Genomic DNA, 24179 nt, shown 5'->3' on the forward strand with positions numbered 1-24179 from the left:
TTGCTTCAGCCACACTGGATGTGGTGTGTGTATATGTATGTTTTACCCTACAAATATTCATTGGGTGCCTAGGCTGTTCCAGGCATTTGGGATATAACAAGAAGAAGACAAGTGAGAGTCCATGCCTTCTTGGAGCTTACTTTAGAGGGAGGAGGCAGGTAACATCCAGAAAATGTTAAGTGGTGTTAAAGCAGAATAAGCATTCAAATATTTGTTTAATATAATATATAGAGGGTATATGTAACTGGTCTTCTTCCTTATAAGAGTTTATAGTCTAATTGGAGAGCTAGAATATACACATGAGGGTTTTCATTATACATTTCCTTATTATTTAAATAAATGAGTTCTTTTAATTTTCACATTCTTTCCTTTTGTTCTGATTTTACTACTATCAGTCAGATCTTACCATTGATGAATTCTTTATTCCATTTCAATCTGCTTTTGCCCAGGACTTCAGAAATTACCAGTATACATTGCCAGTAGTTCAAGGTCTGGTGGTTGATATGGAAGTTCGGAAAACCAGTATCAAAATTCCCAGCAACAGATACAATGAGGTAAGATTTACCATGAAGGAATGTTTTTCATTGTTAAATACATAATTGAAGATGAAAAATATTGTTATTATATGTAAATTTCATTTTTTAGTTAATTGACAGTGAAATCAGCCCATAATACTGTATGACTTAGATCAAGGATGAGGAATTTCATGACAGAAAATCAAGATGTTATATATGTGATTTACTTAGTCATTAGATTTATCATTGATTGTGCTTTTGATAATCAGTGATAGATTTACATTTTGATTAAGGTATAAAATTAACTTTATATCTGTAATATTAGTGGTGGGATCTTTTCATTTTCCCCTCTTATTGTAAGTATACCTTGTTTTGGACTATTCTTAACGTCTAACCATTAACTCCCAAAATGAATTTTAATTAAGGTTTCAAAAGCAAATGAATGTTTTCGTCTTGAATTAAGCTGTGTTTTATAACTAAAATGAAATTTTGCATGCTACACATACATTAACAGAATTATGTAAACTATTCATTGCCTATTTGCCCTGTGAAGCCTTTCTTAAATTTAAATTTCTTAAAATCCATTCTAAAATGTCCAATAGTATTATCATTGTGGTTTAAAAGAAAAATCTTAAAAAAAAAAAAAAAAAAGAAAAGAAAAATCTTATTTTGAAACTTAGTTTGTTATAATAATGGTTAAAATTTGTTGTTTTATTAGACAGGATGGAAACTTCCCAATTACTCCTTCCACTATTTCCTGGTATAAAGTAATTTCCTCCTTCCCTCTCTTTTTTTTTCATTTTTTCCTTCTTTCTTTTTTCCCCTTTCATTCAGCCTTTTATCCACTTATTCATTTGTACATTCGATAAACATTTTGTACTTTCTCTTAGAATCACGTAAATGTCTTACTGGATTTATTAATTTAGGGCTTACCATTATGAGAACAACCTATGTGAAGATTTTACCTATGGCATTTAGTGCAATGACTTTTTTCTGGACACTAGAAAATAGTAGCTAGAATGTGTGCTTTATTTATTTATTTTTTTACCTGTGATACAATTAGCAGATTTTATTTGTGAGATAGTCCTATCTTGGAATATCAAACACTATTAGACTAGGTTAGGTAGAGTCACATCTTTAAAATGAACTATTTTCGGGGCGCCTGGGTGGCGCAGTTGGTTAAGCGTCCGAATTCAGCCAGGTCACGATCTCACGGTCCGTGAGTTCGAGCCCTGCGTCAGGCTCTGGGCTGATGGCTCAGAGCCTGGAGCCTGTTTCCGATTCTGTGTCTCCCTCTCTCTCTGCCCCTCCCCGTTCATGCTCTGTCTCTCTCTGTCCCAAAAATAAATAAATAAACGTTAAAATGAACTATTTTCATATATTTGTGCCCTAAATACTCTTAAAAGAGATACTTTGAAAATACATTTATTTCTCAAATTTGAACGTTTATTATTTCACATTCATTAAATATATTCTGTGGTGTGAGATACAAAGATGAATAAGAACATTATGCTTGCCTTGTGGCAAGAAGTTGTGGCATATTGTCCAGAAGTAAGATGATCAGATGTCATCCTCAACATCCTTGGTGTTTCCAAGATGGTGTTTTGTATTTGTTTATAAAGGTACATCTGTAAAAAGCTGTGAGGCCTCCATAGTTTTTTCAGTAACACCTAGACATTTATGACAACAACTGCCATTAATATTATCTGTCTTTATCTGTCCCCTAGGTTTACGGTTGTGCAGGTTCAGATATCTTTTTTCAAAAACAGTAACTGTATTTCTTATTCTTTATTACAGTTTGTTTTCAATAAAGTTTACCAGCTATATATCACTTATTTTTCTTATCTGATTTGACAGACTGATTTCCTTCTAATTCAGTTTTTATTTCAAGTCATATTTTATGTTTGTTTATTTCAAGTCTCACTTTTTTTCTCTCACAATTCTTCGACATTTGAGTTATGTTGTGGCTAATAATTCTGCTTCACTTTGTAGTTGAAAAGGTCATTTCTTTTATTAATGGCATTATTCCATTTTTCCTCTTACTTATTATTCTTTGTTGATACCCATAGTCTTCCTTATTCTCTCAATTATATTCTCTTTTGCCCTAAAGCCTTTGCACAAGCTATTTCCTTATTGATGCATACTTTCCCTATTCATTACTTATCTAACTCATACTCATTTTTCAGGAATCAGCTTAGATGACATTTTGTCAGATAAGCAACTGGGGTAATTCTCCCTGTTATAAACATCTCTAGGTTCTACACATTGTGTAATACTCATTACATCTGTAATTGAACCTTTCTCACTGTTTTCTCTACCAGACTTTTATTTCCATGAGGAACTATGTCTGTCTTGTTTACCACTGTATCATTAGCAGACTGCCTAGTAAAGAATAATTGTACAAAAAATATCTATTGAATGAAGACATGAAACAGAACTAATATAGATAAAACAATACAAAAATAAGTACTGAAACTTACTGCAATTTTACTAAAGGTTTAGAGAAAGGAGAGCTCTGGTAAATGCAGCAGTCAGGAATGTTCCTTTACTTCCAGTTGATCCTGAATCCTTAACAGCCAGAGCAGCATGTTCCATGGAAGACATGTTTATAAATGTTCATGTAAATAAGTGTAAATGAATGAAAGATTTGAACTGGACAGTGAATGCTATTTAGGCACTAGAAAGAGAAGGGTGGAAAATAACAAGTGAAAAGGGTGATAGATGCCTGCAGAGAATAACGCTGGAAATCCCCCCGGAATGGACATGTCTTGAAAGGAGGATAGAAGACAATAGCCTGCCCAGTAAAGAAGAGGCTAAAGTAGACTAGGAGAGATCACTTCTCGGTCTTCTGTCTAAGATCAAGTGTAAAGTAGACTAGGAGATAAAGTTGTGCCAGGACACTGCTGGGTTTTCAAAAGTCTTCAGAAACCAGGCAAAGGAATCTAGATTTTAATATGGCAATCTGTGAGTAGATTTTATAGATTCTGAAGCAGAGAAGTGACTTAAAGTGAGGTTTAGAAAACTGAGCTTTGGCAGCTATATGTAAAAATGTAGAGAGAGGGGGCCACTAAGGAAAGACTTTAAGCTTAAAAAGCTAGAAGATAGTACTTCTGACATCACGGAAAATGGAATCAATGAAGTGGTCTTTGTATGTAAATTCTCTAATCTCCTTCATCAAGGCCATTCAAGCTCTCTGTTGGTTTAGGTAACTACTCATGTTCTAATGATGAGATTTTTTCTAATTACTGTGTTAACTAACATTTATTGTTAGTTATATTAAGTTTAACATTATAACATTTAGTGAAGGTATATTATTTAGCAGGCACTATGTATTTTTACACTATTTCTGTAAAATTAGTATGTTCATAGATGTTTTAATAGATGAGGATATTAAGACAAAGAACTAGGAAGTGGTAGCACCATAATCAAACCCAGGCAGTCTGATTCCACTGTCCTCACCTCTAGCCATTATACTAAACTGATTTTTATAGACATCAATTTAACAATTATCAATAGGATTTTAGGGCTGATTTTAGGGTCTTTATAGAGGCAGTCAAATTTAATGAGGCCATTAGAATGAGCCCTAATCCAGTATAACTGATGTCCTCATAAGAAGGGGAAGTTTGGACACAGACATTCATAAAGATGATGTAGAGAGACAAGGAGAAGATGAGCACCTACAAGTCAAGGTAGAACAAATCCTCCCTTTACAGTAAAGCCCTCAAATGGAACCAGTTCTGCCAACACCTTGATTTTGGACTTCCAACCTCCAGGACTGTGGGACAATATATTTCTGTTGTTTAAGCCACCCAGTTTATGGTACGTTGTTACAGCAGCTTTGCGACACTAACACATTGGTTTGCTTTAAATAGCTAGATGTCAAAATGAAGTAAGTAAAACAAGAAAGAAAAAGGGCAGTGGGGCAGAGAAGATGAGCTCTGTGATTGCTCTACTTTACTGTATGGTGTTTCCAGGCCATAGTGCAGGTAGGGGAAACCAAAACTGAACCTAGAGGTTTCCCTGAGTTGAAGAGACAGAGTTGAGAATGGGGGAAGGTCATGATGATTAGAATTTGCAAACAAATTACTGGAAATAAAAGAACTCTGCAAATATGCTGGTGGTTCCCACTGTGTCTTCAGCTGACTAGTATATCAGTGTGTGTACATGAGAAAAGCACTGGAAAGGTACGGGTAAAACACTTCTCACAGGGCCAGACATAATTTGTATTCTTTTTTTCTTTTAAAAAATTTTTTTTAACATTTATTTATTTCTGAGACAGAGAGACAGAGCATGAGCAGGGGAGGGGCAGAGAGAGAGGGAGACACAGAATCTGAAATAGGCTTTAGGCTCTGAGCTGTCTGCACAGAGCCCGACGCGGGGCTCAAACTCACGGACCGCAAGATCATGACCTGAGCTGAAGTCAGACGCTTAACCATCTGAGCTACCCAGGTGCCCCCATAATTTGTATTCTTACCAGCTAGAGTGAACTAGAGGCACATTGTCTCTACTGCTCCAGGTTATTCATAAATTCAGGCTGCTCTGATCCTGTCAAGCTTAAAAGAAAGCCTTAACAGGATCAGGGCATGAACATGTTAAGGACATACATGGAAAATAAAAAGAACCAAGTCAGACTTCAAGAAATGAAAATGACAATGAAATGAAAAATATACTGGATGAAATTAAGGGCAGACTAGACACTGCTGAAGAAGAAATTAAAATTAGTAAACTTAAAAACACAGCAATAGAAACTATCCACAATGAAACACAAAGAGGAAAGACTGAAAAATTAAATGAACAGCACATGACTGAGCCGTGGGATGTTCGTCAGCCTACCTCTGTAATTGAAGTCACGAAAGGAGAGGAGAGGTGAGTAAATAAATATTTGAAGACTCAGTGATCAAAAATTTTATAAACTTAATGAGAAGTATAAATTTATATGTTCACGAAGCTAAATGAGTTCCAGTTGCAGAAAACATGATGAAAACTACATTAAGGAACATTATAATCATCTTAATCAAATTGCTTAACACTAAAGCTAAAGAGAAGAATCTTAAAAGCAACTAGAGGGGGAAAAATGCACATTTTATACTGAGGAAAAAAATACAAGAAGAACAGCAGACTTCTTATCAAAAGAATTCAAGGCACAAATCAGTGCAGTGGATCTTTAAATTACGAGAAAAAAACCATCAACTTATATTTTATATGTAGTAAAAATATGTTTCGAAAGCAAAATGCTTTTTCAGAAATGGAAGAGCTAAAAGAGGCTATTACCAATAGACCTATTGTACAAGAAGTGTTAAAGGAAGCCCTTCATGGAGAATACCAAATAATGGAAATCAGAATCTTCACAAAGGAGTGTAGAGCAACAGAAATGGTAAATATGCAGGTAAATATAAAATCTCTTTACAAGATCATTGTTTAAAACAAAAATAGAAAAACATATTGTGAAGTTTATAACATATATGGAAACAGAATGTATGACAAAAATACCACAAAAGCCGGGAAGGGGGAATGAAAGTATACAGATGTAAAGTTCTTATATGATAAAAGATATGGTATAGTATTACTTAAAAGTAGATTTATAAGTTAAAGATGTGTTGTATAAACTCAAAAGCAACCACTAGAAAAGCTAAAATAAAGAGGTATAGCTAATAAGACAACAAAGAAGATGAGCTAGAATCATATAAAGACTGAGAAAGAAGAAAAAAAGAACAACAGGAGATGGGACAAATACAAAAAAAAAAGATGTTAGATTTAAATCTAACCATATCAGGGGTGTCTGGGTGACTGTCAGTTAAGTGTCTGACTCTTGATCTCAGCTCAGGTCATGATCTCGTGGTTCATGAGATGGAATCCTGTGTCAGGCTCTGTGCTGACGTGTGGGGCCTCCCTGGGATTCTCTCTCTCCATCTCTTTCCCTCTCTTTCTCTCTCTCTCTCTGCCCCTCCCCTGCTCATGCTCTCTCTCTCCTGCTCTCAAAATAAATAAACTTTAAAACTTGTATAAATCTAACCATATCAATAATCACTTTGAGTAGAAATGGTCAATTAAAAAGGCAGAGATTGTCAGGTTGGTTAAATAAGCAAGAGTCAGCTATATGCTGTGAATAAGAAAACCACTTGAAATATAATGACACAAATAGTTTAAATGTAAAAGGATGAAAAATTATATACCATGATAATATTAATCAAAAGAAAGTTTGAATGGATAGGGTAATATCAAAGTGTATTTCAGAATAAAAAATATTACCAGGGATAAAGAGGCATATTTCATAATTATTAAGGGATCAGTTCATCAGAAGGATATATAACAGTCCTAGACATTTATGCATTAATAACAGAGTTTCAAAATGTACGAAACAAGAATTGATAATACTGCAAGGGTAAATGGGCAAATCCATGACCATATTTGGAGATTTCAGTAGCCCTGTTTTAATAATTGATAGAAAATCATCAAGAATATAGAACACTTGAACACACTGTCAACCAATCTGACTTGAGTGTTTTAGAATACTCCACCCAAGAGCAGCATAGTGCACATTCTTTTCCAGCAAACACAGAACATTACAAGGTAGACCATATTCTGTGTTGTAAAGGAAGTTCTGGTAGGTTTTAATTGATCCAAATTATACAAAGTATGGTCTCTTACTATAATAGTATTAACTTAGAAATCAGTATCAGAAGGATATCTAGAAAATTCCCAAATATTTGGGAAAATATACACACTTTTCAATAATCCATGGGTCAAAGAAGTAACCTAAAGGAAAATTAGAAAATATTTTGAGCTGACTGAAAATGAAAATATGGTATATCAAAATTTGTGGGATGCAGCTAACACAGTGGTTAGAAGGAAAGTGATAGCATTAAACTTTTATATTGGGGGGCGGGAAAGACATTTTGAATCAATGACCTAATCTTCTACCTTAGGGAATTAGAAAAGGAAAAATAAAATACAAAGTAAACAGAAGAAAGAAAATAATAAAGACAAAGACAACACCAGCAATTCATAAAGTAGGAAACAACAACAAAAAACAAGAAAAGTGAAACTACAAGGTAGTTCTTGAAATTGGTTACATTGACAGACTTATAGTCAGACTGATGAGGTAAATAGCCAAAAGCACAAAATGCCATTAATGAGATGTGAGAGAGGTGGTTATCACTACAGGTCCTGTAGACAATAAATGACAAGGATATATTATGAACATATTTGTGCCAGTAAATGTTCAACGTGGGCAAAATGGACAAATTCCTTGAGCATCAAACTTTCATGTCACTCTTAAGAAGAAATAGATAACCTGAATAGCCCTGTATCTACTGGAGGAATTGAATTTATTGTCACAGACCTTCTCACAAAGAAAAGCCCAGGTCCAGATGGCTTCCCTTATGACTTTTACTAAACAACGAAGGAAGAAATAACACTAGTTCTGTACAAAAACTTTCAGAAAATAGTTGAGGAGGGAAACTCATTCTGTGAGGCAAGCACTACACTAGTAACAAAACCTGGGGGGTGGGGGGGGGAATTACAAGAAATGAAAATTACAAACCAGTATCCTTCATGAAGATAGTTGCATAAATATGTAACACATTGCAGAGGAGGAGCTAAGATGGTGGACAAGTAAGAGGGCCTTAGTCTTGCCTCCTCCCATGAACCAGCTAGATAAAAATATCAAATCATTCTGAACACTCAAGAAATCTGAGGACTGAGAGAATAAACTACACATCTAGAGGTAGCAAAATGGCCACGTCATTAAAGGTTGGAGCTACAGGTAGTTGATTTGGGGGAGAAAAGAATTGCAGGTGCCCCAGAGGGGAGGAAGCCCTGGTCATGGAAAGAGGAGTGAGAGAGAGAGGGAAAGAGTGAAAGCAGTACACAGGGGATTGCAAAAGAAGAACTATTCGCCAAAACCATTGGGAAAGGGAGAGAGGCTAATTACCACAAGCTTTCATAAGCAGCGGAGCTCAAAGTCTGGTTTTAGGAATCCATGTCATCACCAGGGTAGTGCCTAGTGGGCTTAGCAATGCTCCTGTGGGGAAGGCTGCCCGGGAGTGGGCAGTGTGGTTTGAAGATCCCCTGGGTTGCAGGGCAAGAAGCAGTTCCCCTTCTTGGAGTGTGGTGGCATGGCCTCTCTGGAGACAAAAGAGCTGGCAAGCACCAATGTACTTCTCTGTTTATTAGCATAGGAACAGAGACACCTGCTGAGGCAGCAGACCTTGCTGCCAGCTCTTGCAGTGCTTTACCATACATTCTGAACTGCTGCGTGGTTGTGCTACTGCTTTTCTGGGACAAACCAGCACCGGCCACAGCATCGCAAGACCCTCCCCCAGAGGATCAATGTGGGTCTGCACCAAGTGGGTTCCTAAAATTTGGAGTTTTGAAACACACACCTGAGATAAAACACAGGAGTACTGTGCTGCCTGGAAGGCAGACAGCTCAAACAAAGGGTGAAAGCAGGAATCTAATGGAAGCTAGAGACCCAAGAGGGGAGATTGTTTGCTCTTTTGTGAGGGCTTCATGAAGAGTGGTGGGCATAATCTCCCTGTTCCAAGGATAAGAGAGCAGGGTGATGCCATTTCCTCCTGCCCATCAGCAGTGACCAACTTCAGTAAGCAGCACAGTGCTCCTCCCTCCACCCAAGTGGAGGCTGGAGCCACTTACACCAAGCCCTGACCCCCTGACCTCTGCAGGTGCATCTCCACTAGGGCAAGTCTGCCTGAGAATCAGCACAGCAGGCCCAACCCCCAGAAGACCCAGAAGACCCCATAAATCCCTCACACACCAAGTGAACTGATCGTAGAATGCTGCAAAGCTTCAGTTCTAGGGGAAATATGATTTACCTTCTTTTAACAAGCAGACCAAAACACATCTAGTTAAAGTTCGCCACACAGTGGACAAGGTTGAAACACTCCCCACGGCAGGCAGGAAGAAACTCTGCAGAGGACTGACCTGAGGGAAGGAGCAGCCAAAACACAGCAGCAGAGTGCTCACTCTGAAACACCTCCTGAAGTACCAGGCCCAAGACAGTATAGAACCTCTTCTTAATATAGCCATTACTCTCAGAAGCAAGAATATAACAGGCTCTCCTGACAATCACACAAAAAAAGTGACCTAGACAAAATGACAAAATGGAAGAATTCACCCCAAAAGAAAGAATAGGAAGCAGAATGTCCAGGGATTTAATCAAAACAAATGTAAATAAGATACCTGAACTAGAATTTAAAACAACAGTCCTAAGGATACTAGCTGGGCTTGAGAAAAGCATAGAAAACACTAGAGAATTCCTTAGTGCAGAGATAAAAGAACTAAAAACTAGTGAGGTCAAAGTAAAAAATGTTGTAACCGAGATGCAAAACCAACTGGATGCAATGACAATGAGGATGGACGAGGCACAGGAGTGAATCAGTGGTATAGAAGATAAAATTATGCAAAATAATGAAGCTGAAAAGAAGCAGGGGCGGGTAGGGGAGGGAAGTATTAGGTCATGAATGTAGACTTAGGGAACTCAGCAACTCCTTAAAGTGTAATAACATTCGTATCATAGGAGTCCCAGAGAAGAAGAGGGAAAAAGATGGCAGAAGGTTTATTTGAGCAAATTATAGCTGAAAATGTACCCAATCTGGTGAAGGAAACAGACCTCAAAATCCAAGAGGTGCAGAAAACTCCCATAAAATTCAACAAAACCCAGCCCACACCAAGACATATTGTAGTAGGATTCACAAAATACACAGACAAGGAAAGAAACCTGAAAGCAGCAAGGGAAAAAAGTCCTTAACCTACAAGAGAAGACAGATCAGGTTCACAGCAGCCCTGTCCGCAGAAACTTGGCAGGCCAGAAGGGAATGGCATGATATGTTCAGCATTCTGAATGGGAAAAATATGCAGCCAAGAATACTTTATCCAGCAAGCTGTTATTCAGAATAGAAGGAGAGATAAAGAGTTTCCCAAACAAAAACTAAAGGAGTTCATGACCACTGAACCAACCCTGCAAGAAAAATTAATGGGGGTTCTTTGAGTGGGAAAGAAAGACCAAAAGCAACAACAACAAAAAAGGAACAGAGAACATCACTAGAAACACCAACTTTACAGGTAACACAGTGGCACTGGATTCATGTCTATCAGTAATCAACCTGAATGTAAAAGGAATAAATCCTCTAATCAAAAGACATAGGGTATCAGAATGGATAAAAAAAAAGAAAACAAGACCCATCTGTAAGCTGCCTACAAGAGACTCATTTTAGAGCTAAAGACACCTGCAGATTGAAAGTGAGGGAATGGAGAACCATCTATCATGCTAACGGACATCAAAAGAAAGCTGGAGTAGCCATACTTATACCAGACAAACTAGATCTTATTTTATTTTATTTTATTTTATTTTATTTTATTTTATTTTATTTTATTTTATTTAAATTTAAATTTAATTTAATTTAATTTAATTTTTATTTTTTATGAATATAATTTATTGTCAAATTGGCTTACATACAACACCCATTGCTCATCTCAACAAATGCCTTCCTCAATGCCCATCACCCATTTCCCCCCTCTCCCGGCGCCCCCCCCCCCATCTACCCTGTTTCTTCTCTGTATTTAAGAGTCTCTTGTGGTTTGCTTCCTTCCCTCTCTTTTTGTAACTATATTTTTTCCCCATCCCCTCCCCCATGGCCTTCTGTTAAGTTTCTCAGGATCCACATATGAGTGAAAACATATGATATCTGTTCTTCTCTGGCTGACTTATTTCACTCAGCATAGTACCTTCCAGTTCCATCCACGTTACTGCAAATGGCATGATTTCATTCTTTCTCATTGCCAAGTAGTATTCCATTGTATATGTAAATCACATCTTCTTTATCCATTCATCAGTTGATGGACATTTAGGCTCTTTCCATAATTTGGCTAGTGTTGAGAGTGCTACTATAAACATTAGGGTACACATGCCCTTATGCATCAGCACTCCTGTGTCCCTGGGGTAAGTTCCTAGTAGTGCTATTGCTGGGTCATAAGGTAGGTCTATTTTTAATTTTTTGAGGAACCTCCACACTGGTTTCCAGAGCGGCTGCACCAGTTTGCATTCCCACCAACAGTGCAAGAGGGTTCCCATTTCTCCACATCCTTGCTAACATCTGTAGTTTTCTGATTTATTTTAGCAACTCTGACCGGTGTGAGGTGGTATCTCAGTGTGGCTTTGAATTGTATTTCCCTGATGATGAGTGACGTTGAGCATCTTTTCATGTGCCTGTTAGCCATCTTGATGTCTTCTTTAGAAAAGGGTCTATTCATGTCTTCTGCCAGTTTCTTCACTGGACTGGGCATTTTGGTTATTGACTTTGGGAAGTTCTTTATAGATTTTTGGATACTAGCACTTTATCTGATATGTCATTTGCCAATATCTTTTCCCATTACGTTGCTTGCCTTTTAGTTTTGTTGATTGTTTTCCTTTGTGGTGCAGAAGATTTTATCTTGATGAGGTCCTAATAGTTCATTTTTGCTTTTAACTCCCTTGCCCTTTGGAGATGTGTTGAGTAAGAAGTTGCTGTGGCTGAGGTCAAAGAGGTTGTTGCCTGCTTTCTTGTCTAGGGTTTTGATGATTTCCTGTCTCAAATCTAGGTCTTTCATCCATTTGAGTTTATTTCTGTGTATGGTGTAAGAAAGTGGTCTAGTTTCGTTCTTCTGCATGTTGCTGTCCAGTTCTCCCAGTACCATTTGCTAAAGAGACTGTCTTTTTTCCATTGGATGCTCTTTCCTACTTTGTCAAAGATTAATTGGCCATACATTTGTGGGTCCAATTCTGGGTTCTCTGACAAACTAGATTTTAAACCAAAGACTGTAACAAGAGATGAAGAAGGGCACTATATCATAATTAAGGAGTCTATCCATCAAGAAGATTTAACAGTTATAAATATTTGTGCCCCCAGTGTGAAGCACCCAAATATATAAATCAATTAATAACAAACATAAACTCATTGATAATAATTAGACAATAATAACTAGGGGACCTTAACACCCTTCTTAGAGCAATGTTCAGAACATCTAAGCAGAAAATTACCAAGGAAACAATGACTTTGAATGACACACTGAACCAAATGGACTTTACAGATACATTCAGAACATTTCATCCCAAAGCAGCAGAATATACACATTTTTTTCTTTTTAAATTTTTTTTTCATGTTTATTTATTTTGAGAGAGAAAGAGAAGAGAGGGAGGGAGGGAGGGAGAGAGGGAGAGAAAGAATCCCAAGCAGGCTCCTCACTGTCATTGGGGAGCTTGACATGGGGCTCAATCTTAAGATGAACTGTAAGATTATGACCTGAGGAGAAATCAAGAGTCAGAAGTTCAACTGACTGAGCCACCCAGACACCCTTATACATTTTTTTTCTAGTGCACATGTAACATTCTATAGAATAGATCACATACTGTGTCACAAATCAGCCCTTAACAAGAACAAAGAGATTGAGTTCATACCATGCATGTTTTCAGACCACAATGCTATGAAACTTAGTCAACCACAAGAAAAAATTTGGCCAGACTGCAAATACATGGAGGTTAAAGAACATCATGCTGAAGAATGAAGGGTTAACCAGGAAATTAAAGAAGAATTTAAAAATTACATGGAAGCAGAGTTCCTTGGTGGCTCAGCTGGGTAAGCATCAGACTTCAGCTTAGGTTATGATCTCACAGTTTGTGGGTTCAAGCCGCACATCGGACTGTGTGTTAATAGCTCAGAGCCTGGAGCCTGCTTCGGATTCTGTGTCTCCCTGTCTCTGCCCCTCCCCTGCTCACGCTCTGTCTTTCTCTCTCTCTCTTAAAAATAAATAAACATAAAAAATTTTTTTAATTACACGGAAGCAAATGAAAGTGAAAACACAACAGTCTAACACCTTTGGAATGCAGCAAAGGCAGTCCTAAGGGGGAAGTGTCTTACCTTAAGAAGTAAGAAAAGCCTCTAACCTAACACCTAAAGGAACAGCAAATAAAGCCTAAAGCAAGAAGAAGGGAAATAATAAAGATTAGAACAGAAATAAATGATACAGAAACAAACAAACAAAAAGCCAGTAGAACCAATGAATGAACTAAGAGCTGGTTCTTTAAAAGAATTATGAGAATTGATAAACCCCTGGCCAGACTTATCAAAAAGAAAAGAGAAAGGACCCAGATAAATAAAATCACAAATGAGAGAGGAGAGCACAACCAATACCACAGAAATAAAACAATCATAAGAGAATATTGTGAAAAATTATATGCCAACAAACTGGGAAATCTGGAAAAAAAATGGATAAATTCCTAGAAATATACAAACTACCAAAACTGAAACAGGTAGAAATAGAAAATTTGAACAGACCCATAACTAGCAAAGGGATTCAATCAGTAATAAAAAAAATCTCCCAACAAACAAAAGTCCAGGGCCAGATGACTTCCAGGGGACTTCTACCAAACATTTAATAAGAGTTAATACCTATTCTTCTGAAACTGTTCCAAAAAATAGAAATGGAAGGAAAACTTGCAAACTCATTGTGTGAGCCAGGATTACCTTGGTCCCCAAACCACACAAAGGCCCCACTAAAAAGGAGAATTACAGGCCAATATCTGTGATGAACATGGATGCAAAAATTCTCAACAAGATACTAGCAAATTGAATCCATTGGTACATTAAAAGAATTACTGAGAATAAACCTGGACCATGTTATTACACAATACACAAAAATAAACTCAAAATGAATGAAAGACCTAAATGTAAGACAGGAAGCCATCAAAATCCTAGAGGAGAAAGCAGGCAAAAATCTCTTTGACCTCGGCCGCAGCAACTTCTTACTCAACACGTCTCCGGAGGCAAGGGAAACAAAAGCAAAAGTGAACTCTGGGACCTCATCAAAATAAAAAGCTTCTGCACAGTGAAGGAAACAATCAGCAAAACTAAAAGGCAACTGACAGAATGGGAGAAGATATTTGCAAATGACATATCAGATAAAGGATTAGTATCCAAAATCTATAAAGAACTTGTCAAACTCAACACCCAAAAAACAAATAATCCAATGAAGAAATGGGCAAAAGACATGAATAGACACTTCTCCAAGGAAGATATCCAAATGGCCAACCGACACGTGAAAAAATGCTCAACATCACTTATCATCAGGGAAATACAAATCAAAACCACAATGAGATACCACCTCACACCTATCAGAATGGCTAACATTAACAACTCAGACAACAACAGATGTTGGTGAGGATGTGGAGAAAGAGGATCTCTTTTGCATTGTTGGTGGGAATGCAAGCTGGTGTAGCCACTCTGGAAACAGTATGGAGGTTCCTCAAAAAAACTCAAAACAGAACTACCCTATGACCTAGCAATTGCACTACTAGGCATTTATCCACAGGATACAGGTGTGCTGTTTCAAAGGGACACATGCACCCCCATGTTTATAGCAGCACTGTCAACAATAGCCAAAGTATGGAAAGAGCCCAAATGTCCCTCGATGGATGAATGGATAAAGAAGATGTGGTATATATATACAATGGAGTATTACTCAGCAATCAAAAAGAATGAAATCTTACCATTTACAACTACATGGATGGAACTGGAGGGTATTAGGCTAAGTGAAATTAGTCAGAGAAAGACAAACATCATATGATTTCACTCATATGAGGACTTTAAGGGACAAAACAAATGAACATAAGGTAAGGGAAACAAAAATAATATAAAAACAGGGAGGGGGACAAAACAGAAGAGACTCATAAATATGGAGAACAAACTGAGGGTTACCGGGGCGGGGGGGGGGGGTTGTGGGAGGGGGGGTTGGGCCAAATGGGTAAGGGGCACTAAGGAATCTACTCCTGAAATCATTGTTGCACTACATGCTAACTAATTTGGATGTAAATTTAAAAAAATAAAATTAAAATAAATAAATAAATAAAAGAATTATTGACCAGAATCAAGTGGGATTTATTCCTGGGCTGCAGGGGTAATTCAGTATTCACAAATCAATCAGTGTGATATACCACAGAAGCATTTGACAAAGCACAATATCCATTCTTGATGAAAACCCTCAACAAAATAGGTATAGATGGAGCATACCTCAACATCATATAGGCAATATAAGAAACACCAATAGCTAATATCCTCAGTGGGGAAAACCTGAGAGCTTTTCCTCTACGGCCAGGAACAAGACAGGGATGTCCCACTCTCACCATTGTTACTTAACATAGTACTGAAAGTCCTAGCCTTAGCAATCAGACACCAAAAAGAAATAAAAGACATCTAAATGGGCAAGGAAGAAGTCAAACTTTCATTTTTTGCGGATGACATAATACTCTGTAGAAAACCCAAAAGACTCCACCAAAACATTGCTAGAGCTGATACATGAAATCAGTCAAGTCACAAGATACAAAATCAACATACAAAAATCTGTTGCGTTTCTATACACCAATAATGAAGCAGCAGAAAGAGAAATCAAGGAATTGATCCCATTTACAACTGCACCAAAAACCGTAAGATAGCTAGGAATAAACCTAACCAAAGAGGCTGTACTCTGTACTCTGAAAACTATAGAGCACTTATGAAAGAAACTGAAGAGGACAAAAAGAAATGCAAACACCTTTCATGCTAATGGATTGGAAGAACAAATATTGTTAAAATGTCTATACTACCCAACGCAGTCTACATATTTATTTTTTTTTTTAATTTTTTTTCAACGTTTATTTATTTTTGGGACAGAGAGAGACAGAGCATGAACGGGGGAGGGGCAGAGAGAGGGAGACACAGAATCGGAAGCAGGCTCCAGGCTCTGAGCCGTCAGCCCAGAGCCTGACACGGGGCTCGAACTCACGGACCGCGAGATCGTGACCTGGCTGAAGTCGGACGCTTAACCGACTACGCCACCCAGGCGCCCCTGTTCTTTCTTAAAAAAATTTTTTTTAATGTTTATTTAGTTTTGTTTTTTTTTTTTTTTCGAAAGAAAGCACAAGTAGAGAAGGGGCACAGAGAGCAGAAGACACAGAATCCAAAGCAGGCTCCAGGTTCTGAACTGTCAGCACAGAGCCTGATGCTGGGCTCAAACTCACGAACCATGAGATCATGACCTGAGCTAAAGTTGGACACTTAACCAATTGAGCCACCCAGGCGCCCCTCCCCAGCATTATTCACAGAGGTAGATGGAACAATCCTAAAATTTGCATAGAACCACAAAAGGCCCTGAATAGCCAAAGCAGTCCTGAAAAAGAAAAGCAAAGCTGGAGGCATCACAATTCCAAACTTCAAGCTATATTATAGAGCTGTAGTGATCAAGACAGTATGGTACTGGTACAGAAACAGACACATAGATCAATGGAACAGAATAGAAAATCCAGAAATGGACCCACAACTGTATGGTCAACTCATCTTTGAGGTGAAAGCAGGAGAGCAAGAGAGTATATCCACTGGAAAAAGTCTCTTCAACAGATGGTTTTGGGAAAACTGGATAGCAAGATGCATAAGAATGAAACTGGACCACTTTCTTACACCATATACAAAAATAAATGAAAATGGATGAAAGACCTAAAGGTGAGACAGGAAACCATCAAAATGCTAGAGGAAATCAGAGACGGCAACTTCTTTGGCCTCCTCCAGAGCAATTTCTTACCAGACATGTTGCTAGAGGCAAGGAAAACAAAAGCAAAAGTGAACTATTGGGGCTTCATCAAGATAAAAAGCTTCTGTTCTGCTAAAGAACACTCAACAAAACTAAAAGGCAGCCTATGAAATGGGAGAAGATATTTGCAAATGACATAGTTGATAAAGGGTTAGTATCCAAAGTCTATAAAGAACTTAACAAACTGAACACCCAAAAAGCAAAATCCAGTTAAGAAATGGACAGAGGACATGAAAAGACGTTTTTCCAAAGAAGACATCCAGAAGACTAATAGACACGTGAAAAGATGCTCAACATCACTGATCATCAGGGAAATAGAAATCAAAACCATGATGAGATTCCACCTCACACTTTTCAGAATGGCTCAAATTAACAACACAGGAGATAACAGGTGAGGAGGAGTAGAGGGGAACCCTCTTGCACTGTTGATGGGAATGCAAACAGGTGCAGCTACTCTGGAAAACAGCATGGAAGTTTTCTCAAAAAATTAAAAATAGAACTACCTTACGACCCAGCAATTACACTACTAGACATTTACCCAAAGGATACAAAAATACTGATTCTAAGGGACAGATGCACCCTGATGTTTATAGCAGCATTATCAACAAGCAGTAACAAAGTATGGAAAGAGTACAAATTTCCATCATCTGATGAATGGATAGAGAAGAGTGGTATACATGTATATACAATGGAATATTACTCAGCCATCAAAAAGAATTAAATCTTGTCATTTGCAATGATGTGGATGGAGCTAGAGTGTATTATGCTAAGTGAAATAAGTCAGAATTACAAATACCATATGATTTCACTCATATGTGAAATTTAAGAAACAAAACAAATGATGGGGCACTTGGGTGGCTCAGTCGGTTAAGTGTCCAACTTTGGCTCAGGTCATGATCTCATGGTTTGTGAGTTTGAGCCCCACGTTGGGCTCTCCTGACAGCTCAGAGCCTGGAGCCTGCTTCAGATTCTGTCCGCCTCTCTCTCCGCCCCTCGCATGCTCATGCTCTGTCTCTCTCTGTTTCTCAATAATAAATAAATGTTAAAAAAATTTAAAGAAAACAGATGAACATATGGGAAGGAAAAAAAGAGAGGGAAGCAAACAATGAGACTCTTAACAATAGAGAACAAACTGAAGGTTGATGGAGGGAGATGGGTGGAGGATGGGCTAAGTGGGTGCTGAGTGTTAAGGAGGGCACTTGTTATGATGAGAACTATGTGTTGTATGTAAGTGATGAATCACTGAGTTCTCCTGGGACCAATATTACACTATATGTTAACTAACTGAAATTTAAATAAAAATTTGAAAAAAAAATGCAACACACTTTTAGTAAATCCAATCCAGTGATACATAAGCAAAAAGTCATAATAAGGTACATCATGACTAAGTGGGATTTATTCCAGGAATGCCAAGTTGGTTTAACACTTAAAAATCAATCCAGGGGCGCCTGGGTGGCGCAGTTGGTTAAGCGTCCGACTTCAGCCAGGTCACGATCTCGCGGTCCGTGAGTTCGAGCCCCACATCGGGCTCTGGGCTGATGGCTCAGAGCCTGGAGCCTGTTTCCGATTCTGTGTCTCCCTCTCTCTGTCCCTCCCCCGTTCATGCTCTGTCTCTCTCTGTCCCAAAAATAAATAAACGTTGAAAAAAAAATTTAAAAAAAAATCAATCTGTAACTCACCATATTAGGATGAAAAAAAGAAAATCACATGATGGAGAAAAAGCATTACTTCCATTCAAGATGTGTCTGTGTGTATATCTTGGCAGTCTGAGATTAGAAGAGACTTACACTACCTAATAAATACATCTACAAAAAAACATACAATTAGTGTATCAAATGGTGACAGAATGAATGCTTCCACTTTAAGAGCAAGGTGGGAGGCCTGGATGGCTCAGTCTGTTAGGCTTCTGACTTTGACTCAGGTCAGATCTCATGATTCATGAGTTCGAACCCCACATTGGGCTTTATGCTGTCAGCACAGAGCCTGTTTTCCTCTCTCTGCCCCTCCCCTGCTTGCTCTCTCTCTCAAATAAACATTAAAAAGTATATATATATTTTAAAAAGAGCAAGGAGGGGCGCCTGGGTGGCTCAGTCGGTTGGGCGGCCGACTTCGGCTCAGGTCATGAACTCGCGGTCCGTGAGTTCGAGCCCCGCGTCGGGCTCTGGGCTGATGGCTCAGAGCCTGGAGCCTGGCTCCAATTCTGTGTCTCCCTCTCTCTCTGCCCCTCCCCCGTTCATGCTCTGTCTCTCTCTGTCTCAAAAATGAATAAAACGTTAAAAAAAAAATAAAAAAATAAAAAGAGCAAGGAGAGGATGTCTACTCTTCTTTCTGTTCAACATTTCAGTAGAGCTTCTAGCAAATGTAGTAAGGCAAGAAAGCAGAATAAGATGAATACAGACTGAAAAAAAGAAAATTGTCTTTATTAACAGATAACATGATTGCCTACTAGGTAGGAAATCCTAAGGAACTTACAAAATGGCTCTTAGGTCTAATAAGTGAGTTTAACAAGACGTTTGTGTAAAAATCAATCATATTTCTGTATACTAATAACACTCAGAAATTAAATTTAAAAACAATACACTAGGGACACCTGGGTGGCTCAGTTGGTTAAGCGTCTGACTCCACAGCTCAAGTCATGACCTTGCAATTTGTGGGTTTGAGCTCTGCATCCGACTCTGTGCTGACAACTCAGAACCTGGAACCTGCTTGGGATTCTGTGTCTCCCTCGCTGTCTGCCCCTCCCTCACTCACCCTGTCTCTCTCTCTCTCTCTCTCTATCTCTCTCTCTCTCTCTCTCTCTCTCTCTCTCTCTCTCTCTCTCTCTCTCTCTCTCAAAAATAATAAGCACAAAAAATTTTTAAAACAAATAGCATAAAAATATGACACACTTAGGGATAAATTTGACAGATCTGCAATACCTATGCGCTGAAAGCTATAAAACATTGCTAAGAAAAATTAAAGATCCAAATAAGTGAAGAGAGATAATATTTTTACAGACTGAAAGATTCAATATTGTTAAGATGTCAGTTCTCCCCATATTAATCCATAGCATATTAATCCATAGCTATTAATCCATTGGGACACATAGTCCCAATCAAAATGCTAGAAGGGCTTTTTTTTGTAGAAATTGAAGTGCTGATTCTAAAATTTATATGGAGATAAAAGGAACCTAGAACAGCCAAAACAACTTTGAAAAAAAGAACATAATACAAGGACTTACACTACCTGATGTTAAGGCTTATTTTAAAGGTAGAATAATCTATATGCATATATAGATCAATGGGACAGAATAGAGAGTGATTTCAAGTGCTGTTTTTATGGGGGTATACACATGTAAAAATTCATCACATTATACACTTTAAATATGTATGTTTTGTCAATTTTAAATATAACTGTAAAAAATAAAGCAGTCTTTTTTTTTTGTAGTCATGTAGTGGATGTTCAACCTATTATCAGGTCACTGGAGGAATAGAGCCAAAGAATTATCCTAATGTCAAAGTCTCAAGCAAAACAAAATAAAGTTTGTTAATTCTTTACTCAGAACCAAGGAATAGAGAAATTTATGTTGGTTGTGCTGTAATGCAAGAGTCCATGAAATCACATGTCTGTACAATTCCCCATGCAGTATAATTAGGCTGAATGGCCTCTTGAGAATCCTTCCCACTCTAAGATACTAAAATAGGAGTTTTGGTTTAATTCAAGGCTACACATATTCTTCAGAGAAATGTGAACTTACAAAAGCATAATTTCAAAGGTTCATTGTAGCACTAGCAAGAACAGATGGCCCTAAAATCTGTTTGAGGGATGTTTTATTTTCTGGGCTTCAAAGAATACATTTCTTTTCTCTTAGGGAAGGAGGAGCTGATAGTCCTCTTTTCAAAAGAAGAAAGGGAGTTGCAAATCCAACAACACATTTAAAAAATTATTCACCATGGTCAAGTGGGATTTATTCCTGGGATTCAAGGGTGTTCAGTATTCACAAATCAATAAATATGATGCATAACATCAATAAGAGAAAGGATAAAAATCACATGATTACTTCAATAGATGCGGAAAAAGCATTTGACAAAGTACAACATCCACTCATGTTAAAAACCTTCAACAGAGTGGGTTTAGATGGAATGGACCTCAACATAATAAAGGCCATATACAAAAAACCCACAGTTAACATCATGCTCAATGGCAAAAAAACTGAGAGCTTTTCCCCTCAGATCAGGAATAAGACAAGGATGTCCACTCTCACCACGTTTATTCAATGTGGTGCTGGAAGTCCTAGCCATAGCATTCAGACAAGAGACGGAAATAAAAGGCATCCAAATTAGTAAGGAAGAAGGAAAACTTTCACTGTTTGCAGATGATATGTTACTACATATAGAAAACCCTAAAGACTCCAGCAAAAAAACCTAGAACTGATAAATGAATTTAGTAAGGCCACAGGATATAAAATCAATATATAGAAATCTGTTACATTTCTGTGCACTAATAATGAAGTAGCAGAAAGAGAAGTTAAGGGGAACCAAAGAATGAAAGGAGTTGGTGAAAGGTGCTCTAGAAAATAGTGCAGGGACGGGGCGCCTGGGTGGAGCAGTCGGTTAAGCGTCCGACTTCAGCCAGGTCACGATCTCATTGTCCGTGAGTTCGAGCCCCGCATCAGGCTCTGGGCTGATGGCTCGGGGCCTGGAGCCTACTTCTGATTATGTGTCTCCCTCTCTCTCTGCCCCTCCCCCATTCATGCTCTGTCTCTCTCTGTCCCAAAAATAAATAAAAAACGTTGAAAAAAAAAATTAAAAAAAAAAAGTATACACTAATTCCTTATAATTTCTTTAAAAAAAAAAAGAAAATAGTGCAGGGAAGGGAGGTGGTGTTCCATTGACTATTGGTATAGCTATTTATAGTGTTAAATGTAGAAGACAGTATTTAACCAAAAATTAAAATAAAAGGATTCCCAAGAAAGGAAGTGTACCTCCACCGACTGCAACAGGAGGTCACTGCTGACCTTTCTGTGCTCAGACTAAGACCCTCTTCCATGTCTCTGCGTGACTGTTGATAGGCGTGAACAAGGGCTGCAGGACACTCTGCTTCTAGACAAACCCCTGTCTCTCCACACTCACAACTTTGCTGCCACTTTTGGCCCTTAGGTGACCACCAGCAATTTTTTTTTTTTGAGTTTTTTTTTTTAAGTTTTTTTTTTTTTTTTTTTTTTTTAGTGCATGCTATTTATTTATTTATTTATTTATTTATTTATTTATTTATTTATTTTAATACATGAAATTTATTGTTAAATTGGTTTCCATACAACACCCAGTGCTCATCCCAAAAGGTGCCCTCCTCAATACCCATCACCCATCCTCCCCTCCCTCCCACCCCCCATCAACCCTCAGTTTGTTCTCAGTTTTTAACAGTCTCTTATGTTTTGGCTCTCTCCCGCTCTAACCTCTTTTTTTTTTTTTCCTTCCCTTCCCCCATGGGTTTCTGTTAAGTTTCTCAGGATCCACATAAGAGTGAAACCATATGGTATCTGTCTTTCTCTGTATGGCTTATTTCACTTAGCATCACACTCTCCAGTTCCATCCACGTTGCTACAAAAGGCCATATTTCATTCTTTCTCATTGCCACGTAGTATTCCACTGTGTATATAAACCACAATTTCTTTATCCATTCCCACCAGCTCTAATCTCACATTCAAACACCACAAGAAGTCTCGGACTTCTTGCGAGATGAGGGCACCCCTCATCTCCCACAGTTTAATTTCTATCTGACCCTATCTCTCATCTTGGAAAACCCAAGGGCTCGGTCTTTGTAAATTTTATTTCTCTGTTTCCATGATGATGTATCCAGTCCTCTGGCCTTAAGTACTATCTCTATACTGATATCTTGCAAATGTTTTCCTCCAGTCTGAATCCCTCCTCTGTTTTGTACGCTTGAGTATCTTGCTGCCCACTTGACATCTCTGCCTGCATAAGCACCTCAAGCTTAGCAAGTATAACTCTGATCTCCTGATCTTCCCTCAAAACTTGCTCTTCTTGCAGCTTCCCTGAGTTGATGGCGCTACCATCCTTCCACTTAACCAGGCCCAAAACTTTTGATCCTCTTTCTTTCATATCTCATGTCTAATCTGCCTGGAAATTCTGCCACCTCTGCCTTCCAGATGTGTCTAGAACCCAACTACTCTCAATCTTTAGACTAGTCTTGGTCTAAGTTATCATCTCTGCTCTGGTTTTGAGTGGTAGCCTTCTAAGTGGTCTTCCTGTTAATACCCTTTCCCCCATCACTCTATTCTCAGTACAACAGTCCTATTGATCCAGTTAAAACCAAGTTAGATCACATCAGTCCTCTCCTTAAAACCTTCCAAAGATCTTTCATCTTAGTCAGAATAAAACTGCAGTCCTCTATACCATTTGTACTTCTTAACCCATTGCCTCTCTAGCTTCATTTCTTGCACCTCTTTTTTCTGTCATTCAGCTTCAGCCACACTGTCCTTAATGTTACTTGAAACTGCCAGGCCTGCTATCATCCTACCACCCCAGGGCCATTGCACCAGCTGTTTTAAATGCCTGTGAAGTTCTTCCTTAGATATTCCCATGGCGTTTCCCTCACTTTTCAATAAGACCTCCCCTGACCATGCTGTTTGAAAATGGCACCTGCCTGCCCTCCTGGTCCTGCATCCATGTTTTATTTTTCTGTATAGCACTTTATCCGTGTATAACATTTCATATATTTTACTTACTTAGTTGTTTTTGTTTCTTCCTCCTCTACACACAAAAATGTAAGTTCTGTGAGGGAAGGAATTTGTTCCCTACTGAACAAACCAGATACCTGCTGAACAAACTTACATGGTGTCTGGTACAGGTTACATGCTCAATAAATATTTGCTGAATGAATGAGTGAAGGTTCAAAGGTTCATATTTGATGACATGTAGACCCATAGGACTTCAACATGGGTGCTAGCTTCTGGACATAAGTGAACTCCAGCTGATGGAAATGATAGTCATTTATATTGTTCCAGAATATCTTCAGGAAAGGATATTCCTCTACTATTCCATCATTACT

At 38.1% G+C, this 24179-nt stretch overlaps 1 protein-coding gene across 3 annotated transcripts in view; it reads left to right on the top strand.

The window, feature by feature from the left end:
• ZFYVE9 (zinc finger FYVE-type containing 9) overlaps positions 1 to 24179 on the top strand; it is a 137808-nt gene that overhangs the window by 90196 nt on the left and 23433 nt on the right. For all 3 annotated transcript variants that reach the window (XM_011284987.4, XM_011284988.4, XM_011284989.4), the window contains one exon: positions 450 to 554. In XM_011284987.4, coding sequence (XP_011283289.2) covers positions 450 to 554 — 105 coding nt within the window. The remainder of the gene's footprint in view (positions 1 to 449; positions 555 to 24179) is intronic.

This window comes from Felis catus, chromosome C1 (genome assembly GCF_018350175.1).
Source record: "Felis catus isolate Fca126 chromosome C1, F.catus_Fca126_mat1.0, whole genome shotgun sequence".
Classification (NCBI taxonomy): Eukaryota; Metazoa; Chordata; class Mammalia; order Carnivora; family Felidae; genus Felis; species Felis catus.